This window comes from Ammospiza nelsoni, chromosome 5, assembly GCF_027579445.1.
Source record: "Ammospiza nelsoni isolate bAmmNel1 chromosome 5, bAmmNel1.pri, whole genome shotgun sequence".
NCBI lineage: Eukaryota > Metazoa > Chordata > Aves > Passeriformes > Passerellidae > Ammospiza > Ammospiza nelsoni.
This window is the reverse complement of record NC_080637.1, coordinates 64,616,653-64,628,656: the sequence shown is the minus strand read 5'-3', so window position 1 is coordinate 64,628,656 and position 12,004 is coordinate 64,616,653. Positions and strand designations below refer to the sequence as shown.

Here is a 12,004-nt window from a genome sequence, read left to right as displayed (position 1 = left end):
CTCTTTTACATTTATTAAGGTGACAAAGCACTTCCTAAATGCTTTGTCCTTGTGAACACAGGAATTCTGTAGGAAGGCAAAAAACTGAGGTTAGAGCTCCTAAATCCTGACCTAGAGCCCAAATCGCAAAACCAGATCTCTTCTCACTGGGATTTCAGAGGATCAGGTGGCTCACAGAACACAGTCTGCTAATACATCAGTCCTTTTTTTAAGGGTAACTGAAGCCAAAGTCTGATTAATTTTACAGCCAAGAGCAGTGATCATTTGACAACATTAGTTTTGTGCTATTAGCTTCAGCATATGGGGAATAAGGGACAATTTGTTGTGCATGCATAAAAAGACTTGCACAGTGTGAAAGAAATGACCCTCTCAATATTTATTATTTTAATTTTCAAATGCCTACTGCAAGCATATGCACTGCTACTTTAAAACATTTAAACAAAACTGAACTTAATTGCTCAGAAAAATTAACCTGCAAGCTCTCAAAGCAAAAAGGGGAAAGAAAAAAGGAAATCCTGAATTAAAAGTGATTTTATGAGGTACAGAAGGCAGCAAAATAGTTACACATATATTGACCAAGCTAGAAAGGTATTCTAGTATGTCTAGAAGACAGCCATGGAGACACACTTGGGAAAGAAAGCAGATGTTAGGGTTGTTTACCCTCAGTGCTCCTGAACCATCAGGTCCAAACAAGGATAAGAGCCTTTGCTCAGTTTCCTGGCACTGGAAAATCATTCAGGCATCTGGGTTCATGTGCCTGTACAACAGCACCCACAAATATGCAGTCAAACAAATTAATATTAAACAGAAAAGTGCCATACAGCCAAATTCATGCCCTGCTAACATGATTCCCTTTCTCTACCAGTGCTGTACCAGACAAGCTTTCAAACCAGCTATGATCTAGAAGCTGTATAAAACTGGTAGGAAAAAAAGTAAATCTTAATAAATTCACTGCTTGGACACCTTTTCACTTATCCTCCCAAGGCACAGAATGATTCTTGGAAGCACTGAAGCTCAGTGAGACCAAGGCTTATTGTACATGTGGCAGGATTGATGCTTGGATTTGTCCTACAAAGCCAGGGAGGGAGGGAAGAACATCTCAGCTCTGCATCACAAACAACTGGATGTTCAAGGCACAGCCTGCCACCAGGCATGATGGCTTCACTGCATCAGGAACTGAAATGCCACCATGCCATGCACAAAGAGGCAGATTTTGTGACATTTCCATAATAAGATATAGCACAATTGAGGTCTACAGTGCTCTAGGGAATGGAATTGAGACTCAGCCTCTCCTCAAATCACAAGGAGATCCCAAATCAATATATGTGTATTTGTAGGCATCCATAAATACACACAGATATGTATTCAAGCTCACATGCAGACAGAGCAACTAATCATGGGACATGTTGGCTCCAGAGGTTATGCCAGTCACCTTCCATGTCCTTTATTAACCAAACAAAAACCAAAATTAAACGGAATGAAGGAGTGGAAAAATGAAAATAAAAAAATCTAAACAGAATAAAGCAGTGAAAAAAATTAAAGCACATTCCTCCTCTCTGCAGCCACAAACCCCAGCATGCACTTAAAACTAAATATCACAATCAAACTAAATCAAACTATTCACACACACCAGATCATCACTTGTGTACGATGCCATCCCACTGAATGGTCATTTTAAAGCATGGAAAAATGAAGACTTCATATATATATATATATATATATATATATATATATATATATATATATATATAGGTATAGGCATATATATATAGGGGTGTGTATATCTATATAAATATATATATAGGTATATATATATAGGTGTATATATATACACCTATATATATAGGTATATATATAGGTGTGTATATATATATATGTGTGTATATATATATATATATATATGTGTATATATATATATATATATATATGTGATGTTTTCTCATCTGTTTGACTCATTTTCCAAGCACTGACTTGCCTGCTGTCACACTGTGTCACTGGAGCTCCAAACCATGTGCCCATGCAAAGGTAAGCTTCCAGCGAGGTTCATTCATCCCCTGTTTACAAACTGAGTTCATTGCACTTTACAACAATAATTTCTAAGTAAACAAAGAAATTCACATGAAAGGATGACGATGGCATTGACACAACAAGAAATAATCCTAGGAAGTTTAACTTGAAGAAAAGAAACATTTCTAAACCAAACAAGCAAAGGGTACAGGGTCAAGGCAGCATGCATATGTTTCTTTTGGCAACACTGTAGAACTTTTCATCCCTTATGAGACAACATATGAGCATGTTGGTGGCTTGATTTTTCAAAATAAAACTCTAAAACTGTATTTGTGAGAGAGATGGAACAAACAGCCCAGTCCATAAGCTGGGAAGACTCCAGGTTTGGATAGACAACTGAATTACCACTTTTTACTGAAAGTCAGCACATCAATGGGGCTGATGCCTGTTCTCTGAAAGTCAAGGCAGAAGGCAGCAAGAAAGATCTTGCACATGACATGCATGTGATGCTTTACTTGCAAAAGGTGAAGAACACAGATGCACACCAGCCAGCTCCTGAGCTGAGCTGTTTGGAGCCAGTTCTAACATCCCAGTCCTGCTCTGGAGACACTTCATTACCATCAGTCAGTGCAGAGTCATCTAAAGTTAATATGTTGATTTCTGCTGACTGAAGTCCTGACCCAAAATTCACAGAATTACAGGATGGCTGAGTTTAGAAGGGACCTCTGGAGGGCATCTTGTATCAAATTTAGATAGATCTTTGGATACAGTAATACACAGTTTTCTTTCCTCTAGCAAGAGACCAGAAAGAACAGCCAGTTCACTAATATGTCAGGCATCCTGGACCACAACAGAACAAAATGCAGAAAATAGGTTCCTTCCTACTTGGTGGTTGCATTTTATTTGTTTAATGCTCTAGGTAGGCCTGAAGCTTTATAGGTTTACCAAAATATAGATGATGATGAAACAGCTTAGTGTAAAAGACAAATTATGTATGTGAAAAGAATAATCAGATCTTATGTGGATCAACTCAAAGATGAAGAGAAAGAGTAGATAAGCAAAAAAGAAAAGAAGCTCAAACAACTCTACTTTCCTTCAAAAGGGATGCAAGGATTTTGTATCATATTCTCCTGGTACTTCTTTATTCTTATTTTTACCACTCCATTGTTGTTTGCTGTTAATCCATTATTATTTTTACCAGTGTAGCAGGAAAACTTCTGATGAGAAGACGGAGATGTTTTCTTAGAGTGACTGGAATTGGTGTAGATTTTTGAATTTAAAAATGTCACTCTCCCCCAGCTGGTTGGCAGGTAGATTTAAGGATTTGGTCTGAATCAACCACTAGTTTCCACTTGTGATAGACACATGAATCCTGGAAGAGCACTGACTCCTGGCAAATCTTGGCTAGCCAGTACCTACCTTTGCCTCAGGGCTCACTGAATCCACATTTCTAGGAAATATATTTACAGCCATCTGAATTATTTCAATTATGTACCAGGTAATGTTTCTCTTCACATTGTTCCATCTTAACATTCTGCTCCTACATTTTTAAAAGTGCATTTTAATGATTCTCAAGTACTAATTGAAAAGCAAATTTTCAATGCAGAATTAAAAACAATCTGAAAACAGATTATGTATCATTATCCCACCTGGAAGAATGCAACAAACATCATAATCCTATCTCACTTGCAACACAGTAATGAAGTTAAAAATGGTCTTAGTGCTCTTAAAAGGAGGCTTCTATTCAAGAGACAACACAGTTGTGAGAAAAAGGTACCATTTACTCCAGCACAGCCTTGCCTAAATGCTGGCTGAGGTTTCCATGGTTAACCTAAATTAAAATTAATTCCATATTTTTTGACAGAAGGTATATAAAGTAATTTTCATATTTTCTTCTTCAACTATAATTAAAAACATGGGGAAAAGGCTTCATATGCCTCAAGTATGAAGGTATATTACAGCAGACGTTTTTGGTTTTGAATGGCTCTAACACTTATGTTAATTGAGACTAAATTAAATGGGAAAGCAGAGTGTCATTATTGCCTTCCTGTGATTATACAGTTCACAATACACATACCCTGTGCCTACAAGGCAGTAACAGCCTGTGTGCTAGACTTGGTTGCTTGCTCTAAAAGGAAGAGAACCTTAATGCAGATTTCATCTGCAGTCACCTAACACTTCTTTTGCAAGAATTATCAACCAGTAATTCAGAAACAAGAGAAGATGATGGGGGAATATAAAAGACTTTTATAGTAATTTTCAAAAGGCAGCCATAGGAAAGATGTGAAATATATAGTATCAGAGGAAAACATAAAATGAAGAGTAGTTTAGCTTGTGTTCAATGCAAGATCTACTTTGTCTATCTCAGTGAGCAGACAGGCTCAATGTGTGAGAAGTACACAAATGGTCTAGGTCTTTCAGGATGCAGAGACAGGACACAAGATGCTTCCAAAACAATCTTCTCAGCAGATTAAAACCATTCTCATTCCCTAAAGGCCTTCTGATGGCTTCCAAGAAAGGAGTCCACAGGTGCACAATCCCAGATTAAGGTCATCCTGCTGACAAGCACTCAAAGGCATGACATCACATTACAGAGAGCTTTAATAAATGCTGTCAGAATGCACTGAATCATCACCATCCTACTGGCTTCTTTCAATAAATCCACTGTTTTCAGCCTTTCACAAGTTTCTCATTGTTTCTTAATCAAATATGTACATATTTTACAATTAATTTAAAAAGTGACAAAATAAACAGAAAAAAGAAGTTTTTCTACACTTAGCTTTTAGAATTAGTCCTGAACAATTAGTCCTGAACATCCTGAAACTCAGGGACAATTTCTTAATATACAGTTGCTACAGCTGCTACAGAGAGAAAAATCTCTCTTTGAGGCATTCTAGGTTAGATAACTCACATTTGACTCTGGTGGATGAAGTACAAATCTTGATTTTGGAAATGCACATGGGGAAGTCGAAAAATAAAAGCACAAGTGTATTTTCTGAAGACCTGTACAAACCCAGTGGTCTCACTTGCTTTCCCATCCTCTCAGACTAAAAGGCTGATACTCTTAAACTAAAAGAAAAGGCTTTGGGTTGAAATAATAAGCAAGTGCTGTGTCTGGACTGGAATATATTGGCCTAGCTTTCTGAACAGCACTGACTCCAAAGTCAGTTCTATAACCACTCTTCACTGGGAAAGAGTTCATAAAATAAAGCAGGGGGATATTTTTAGCATTTTGAATTCTCCACTAGCAAATAGAAACCTTCACTCAAAGTAGATGAGCTTGCTTTGAATAATTTTAAAATATACAAACAGAAACAACCCTATTAAAAGTCTTAAAATGACATTTATTCAGTCAATGTGATAAGAAAGAATTCTATTACTTGGAAAGTGCTTTTCTAACTCTCACCGTTCAATCATTATTTGCATACAAGCCAAATCACATCTGAATACATTCCACTGGCCTTCCTTACGTACTACCCAGCATTATTTATATTCATGTAGGATTACTAGTGTACAGGATAACCAAATACTTCCCCAGGAGACCTGACTGCAAATTAAAGAGGAAACAGCTTCCTGTGTGAAAACTCCAGAGGAGGAAAGATCCCCAGGTTAGATATGGAAAGACCCAGAAACAGAAAGCTGCTTATTTTCAATAAGTGAAAAGCAATGACTGGAAGAGGGGATGACAAAGTGGAAAGTGAGAAACTACCAAAGATTGTGGCTATGTGAGAAGACCATAGAACAAGCAGATGAGAGCATATAAAATGAAGGAAGATCATTTGACTTAGACTCATAGGCATTAAGCAAGACAGATATAGCAACCTTGCACAGGGGGAAAACTGCTAATTTTGCTAAAGGGAGAGCTAGGAGTTAAATTGTCTCATCTGACATAAGGTTTCTGGTTAGTGGCAGGGATGTCACTCTGTGTCTCCACTCCTCATCAATAAAGCAGGACATTGCACAGAAAAGCCACAAATGATTCAGGGGACAGTCAAGTGAGGAGGGCAAGATGTGAACCTGCAGACACAGCTCTAGCTAACAGATCTAATGAAGAACAAAAAAAGGAGACAGAGGGAAAGAGGACCTACAGTGACATAACCTACCTGAATTTTAGAGAGGAACACAAATGTTACAGACAGACCATGACAGGTGACACACAACAACAAGAAAGAGAGAGAAACCTCTGAACACAAAATGCCTGGAGAGGAGGAAAAATTCCACTAACTGAGAAGTGTGACAATACAGAGAAAGACGTATCCAAACGACCAGGCTGACTAAAGTTAAGAGCAGAACAACAGACAACAGACACTCAGAACAACAGACACTCAGAAATCTCAGAGTGTCCCCTCAAAGGAAAGATTTCTAATTTCAGGAAAGTGCTATTTGATCACCAGCTACTGCTAGGTGTAGAGGGTACAGTCTACTACTACCAAATATGAAGAAGAAAAGCAGGGGAAAGTTATAGACAGGAAGAAATAGGGTTCCTGCTTGGGGTGGAAGAAGGGACGGGATGGAAAATTTCTTCAAAGATAGAGAAAATGGGGGAAAGCCCCTTGTCACATATAAGGACTTCAGTCTAAGAAGTCTAAAAATAGATTCTTCCTTTTAAGTGTGAGCTATGGGCAGAATGGAGTAGTTATTCAGTTGGATATAGGCAGTCACAAGATGAAACTCATGTACCAAAAGAAGCAAGCAAAGGTGACAAGCAGTTGTAAACAGACTGACTGGTTGCAGAGAGGATCAGAGGGGCAGAGGAGACAGACAGCTGATCAGAGAAAAAAATGTTCTCCAAGGGCACAAAAAACCCTCCTGAATACATGGGAGTTTGTCTGAGCAGGTTTGAGTGTACAAAGGGCCCAGAGGGAAGCAGGGAATGGATGGGACTGAGGCAGCACACAGTGGCAGTATTTCCTTGTAAAATGCTGGGCAACTGCTGGAACTCTGGCCATTCACCCTCATTACTTGTTCTAACCACCTCCTGAAAATGAGCTTTCCAAGTGTAACCAAGAGCATATGTACAAATTCTGGCTAACTCCAACTTCCTTCTTTGCTATTTATTATTTTCAGGTATGACTAATACACAATAGCTGTGGGAGGCATGTCCTGATCCCAGGCAGACTGCTCCTGCTCTAAAGTCTAAAAGCACAAAACAGATCATGTGTGGGAGAAAGCAAATAATACCATCTCCATGTTACAGGCTGAGAACTGGGGAAGAGAGCTAGTGATTTCCCCAAGATTTCTCAGGAACAGTGGCAAAACTGGATATTGAAACCCTCTCTTCAACATTCATCTGGTGCTTCAGTCACAAGGACATTGTGACTCTTCTAAGGACATTCCCTTTCATCCTCAGAGTGTTCTGGTACAAGAATCTTTGACTGAATGTATATATCTTAAGGTCTCATTGAACCATGTGCAATTTTGCCTCTATTTCCAGCCTCCTTGTAGCCACTTTTGGTCTGAGCTGGAATTTGCAGTGCTACCAACTTCATCCACAAAGCCAACTTTTATAGGTACTTACAGTTCTGTTGGTGAAGTTACTAAAATCTGCCACTAAGATTTGCTTGATCATCTCTGGTGAGGAGACCACCACAAACATCTGGCGACCAATATAATACCTAGAAAGAAGTAAAAAATCATTTTAGCAGATGGTGACCACAGAGAACTATCTCCTTCTCTAAAATATCTCTTTTTGCTTCAATATACTTGCAGTGAACAAATACCACAGAAAATGTATTTCCTTGAGTAAAGCAATATCTTTCCAGCCTGTTAAATTAAGATGCATGGACCTGGAATTTAAAGGAAACAGCTTCAAATCTTTTACTGATTAATCAATACTCAGCCAACATTTTAACATAAAGGTTTACACACTCTTTGCTTACTCTGAATTCTGTGCAAAGTGATGTAGTATCACTAAACCAAACTGCAGAGGAGCAAAACATCATAAACCAACTGAAATAATCATGAAAGACCTACAAAATTGCATTTCCTGCCATCAGCCACACGAAATATCTTTTCTTGGCTAAGCCCTGCCTCTAATGAGTCTTTCCAGAAGTTCCCCCAGTGTGACTGTAGTAAAGCACATTTCCACCACTTCTATTGGCACTGGAACTGAGTGCATCTCAGGCTCTGCATTGCCATGGACAAACCTTACATTACACTAATGGGGGGGGGGGAGTGGAAAAGGGGGAAAAAAAGTTTTACTAATTCCCTTAATAAAACTTCAGAAGAATAGGTGATAGGGGTGTCTCTGCCTGTACACCCTCTACCTCCCTGCTCCCAATTCAATACAACCTTCTGGGTCTTCACACCATTAAGGATGCTGCAGAGTCACTGGGACCTGTCCCAGCCCTACAAGTTCCAGGGGTGCAGAGCTCCCTTCTCCAGCACCATTTCTTCCAAGGCCTACAGGCACTCCATGGCTGGCTGATCTGCTGGGGGAGAAAAAGCACGACCAACAAGCAGAGGTTGCTTGCAATCCCTGCCTTTGTTGATCGCTGGACCAGAAAATCTATTCAGGACCAGAAAATCTATTCAGGCAGCACTGTCTTTTCTCCAGCTGGGGAGAGGAAGAAGAGGCTGGAGCAGGCACAGGAGGGCCAGGCAGCTCATAGCAGAACACAAGAGCAATACCAGAGATGCTGCAATACCACAGTAATATCCATGCCTAATCATTTAGGTATGATACAGCTCAGTATCGATATATTGTTTATCACCTGTCTACACTGCAACAATTGAATAGACAAGCAAGCCCTGGACTGAATTAAATATAGTAACTAGGGGTTCCCATGGCAATGAAGCTGCAGCAGCCTGATTGCTTCAAGGGCAAGCAAATTAGACAAATATCTTGATTCCAAAGCAAGGTTTCACAGTCCAATTTGACCTCCCTACCGCTCAAACTTGTAACAAAAAAATGGCAGAGAAGAACACAATCCTTCCTTCAGGAAGGATGGAAGAGATCATCTTTTCTTCTCTCATGGGTTTTCAGAGGGAACTTTTATTTCCCAAATGCAACCCACAGGTTCTGCTGGAACATTAGATATGGGTGGTGTGGTCTGTGAGGGTAAACCTTTTTTCACCCCTCCCAGTTTGCTCAGTCACTGCAAAAGTAGCTGTCTGTAATGGTCAAACTTTTATTCAGAATCCTCATAGGTGCATAAAAAAGAGCTGATGCCTCTGATTAAAGAAAGTTTTGATCACAGATTTTAATAGAAGAGGATAATGCTCTACATGAAACTTTGGTGTGTGTTTTGTACCGTTTTTCTGGCATCAGAGAGGCAACCCAAGCTCTCAAGGCAATGACATGTGCTGCTCTGAGCCTCCCCCAGAATGACCAACCAGGAATACTGACCTCTCATGCTCACACCCGGCTTTTCTTTTTCTCCCTCCAAGTTTAGCAAGTTCCTTGTCACATTTATTGGTTAGTGACTGATAGTCCTGCAACAAACAGCTTTTCATAGGGACCAACTTCCTGACATCAGATCCCAAATTTGAATCAGGAACTGGTTATGTCTACCCAGACAGCTTAACTCTGACCAGCAAGGGGCACCTCACAATACATCAGGCAAAGCATGTGTGAGTAAGGGAGACACAATTCCAGTTTATTTCAAACCTGGAAAATTGCAAAGCTCCAGCTCCTGTCCACTGGGATAACAGGACGCTACTCACAGCAGGAGTCTTTATGTCACAGTGCACTTTGTGCTTGAAAGCATTCAGGACTAAAAATTTGGGACAGGAGCATCTCCTACTCAAGCTGTTTTTATGAGAAAGTGACTCACAAGCCAAGCTTATGCAAACAAAATCTATTCATCATCCTCCAACTCAGACCAGTCACCCGAACTCCCAGTTCTGTTTCCACAGCTAAGCTCTTTCTTTTTTATTTACTCTTCACTAACTTTCTAGCTATAGGCACCTGCTTCTTCTTTCTTTATGCAGTTATAAATTAGGGCAGAGAAGGAAAAGAAGGGGGGGCAAAATCCCCTACAACTAATAGATTGAAAATGCTAGGGGAAAAAAACAAACAACAAACTACTTAAATTGATTTTTAAACTAAGTTCTGCCTTTTTTAAAGGAATGACTGCTATAAAGCACACACATTATTGGATCTCAAACAGCAAAAGATCTCTTCCTGCCTTTTTTCCATTCTCCTACTTTCGGTATATAATCTTTCTAACCTTTTCTGGGACACAAAAAGATGAGTCTGTGTATGGGCATACTTTGGAAGTCAAAATCCATAAGCCAAAGGCATTACTTCTATGGTCTTTTCCTGAAGTTAAGGAAAAAGGACAAGTAGAACTAACTGTGATACAAAATCACCTGAGCTATTTCATTCAGCAAACTCAGGCTTGGAACCTGAAAAGCTGCCAGAAAGATGCTTAACTGAGTTTTAATATATTTTAAATCCTTTGCAGGATCAAGGCCTCAATCACAAAACAAGAGGCTATCTCCCAACTAGGTGTTTTGGATTTTTTTCACTTGTTTCAAAATAGCAAGTAAAAGATAAAATCCTCCTGAACAATAATCTATTCTTCCCAAGTAAATAACATATTCACCCCTGCCATGTAACTTCATTTTGATCCTGTATTACTGGATGAGGATATCACTAGTCCCACATAGACTTAGATTTATTATTGAACAAAACCTGATATTCTTGTCAGATTTTAATAAATAAGAGTTTGAGAAAAACAAAAGCCTCTGGCCAAGTACACTGCAAATGGATTCATGAATAATTTAGGACAGCACTTTTTATTAACTTTTCCTAGGTTAATCTTTCCACAGGGCTCATTCACTGAAGTCCTAACTTTAGCTACAGTACCACCACACTGCTTGACCCAACACTTTATAATATTTTCATCTAGGGTTTTTAGGGTGGAAAACAAATACTTGGGAATACCTAGCCTGCTCCTGCAGAGAAGCAGGAATTCATGCACGTAGCACGACACCCTTGGGGAGATGCACCTCCGTCCTCATGGAAATCAGTTGTAACTCTGCCACACAAGCAAAAATGAATTTCATGACCCACACATGGAAGCAAATTTTCCTGTGTAGACAAGGCATTGATTAATTAATTATGCTCTTGGGGCAATTTCTATTATCTTTTAGTTTGAACTACAGCTCTCCATAACAGCAAAAGAAATTCACATTTTAGACCAGTAGCTTTAGCTCCATTGAAGGTGAGGCAAGAAAGACCCGATACCAGTACATAAACAGCTCAAGTACAGCGTGAGCTTCCTCCAGCAGATGAAAATGTGGATGAGGAGCCACTGTCCCAGCAGGCTGCTGGTGCACAAGGCAACAGCCTCGTGCCACATCATCCCCAGCATGGCCTGGCAAAAAAGGGCTGTCACAAGCATTCAGCAGAGAGTACAGGTCTGTTCCCAGAAGCTGCAAAAAAAGTAGAGATTGCCAAAGGGCTTGCAGGTCAAGGAGGTGGTTATGTCACAGAGCATTGAACAAAATAAGCCAAACTTCATCAGAAGTGTTTCAATAACTGAAGAGGCTACAAACACACTGCACACCCAGCTGCAGCTGTTTCACTCCTCAGAGCAGACAAGCACCCCTCTTAAGGCAATTCATGAGACAGACAGAGATGACTGCCTTGTGTTCAGGGGTCACCCAGGACATTGCAGTCCTCTTTACAATGATTCAGTCATTCACTAAACACATCTTTTCTTTTATCCACAAGAATAAACAGCAATCCAGCAATGATATCTCCCGGTTTGCTCATGCACCACCATTGCTCTCTGCAGAGGTATGACCTAGGTGTCTCAACCCCACACCCAGTGCCTGCCATGGCCAAGGGCCACAGAAGAGAACCCATGAAGGTAAGAGATGCCTGCCAAGCCCAGCTCTGAGCTGAAATAGGAGTGATGAGACAAGGGGCACACTGGACTGCCCAGTCCCTCCTGAAACACTGCAGCGATTATCAATCATCTTCCTTCCCGATGTTTGACAGAGACCCCCCCCCAGAATGCAGATTTCTGTTTCTCAGATCAGAATC

The 12,004-nt window shown here is 40.0% G+C and overlaps 1 protein-coding gene across 1 annotated transcript in view; it reads right to left on the bottom strand.

Moving 5' to 3' along the window:
• Window positions 1-12,004, bottom strand: part of TBXAS1 (thromboxane A synthase 1) — a 227,848-nt gene that overhangs the window by 120,451 nt on the left and 95,393 nt on the right. Inside the window, exon 4 of the mRNA XM_059472124.1 lies at window positions 7,526-7,622. Coding sequence (XP_059328107.1) covers window positions 7,526-7,622 — 97 coding nt within the window. The remainder of the gene's footprint in view (window positions 1-7,525; window positions 7,623-12,004) is intronic.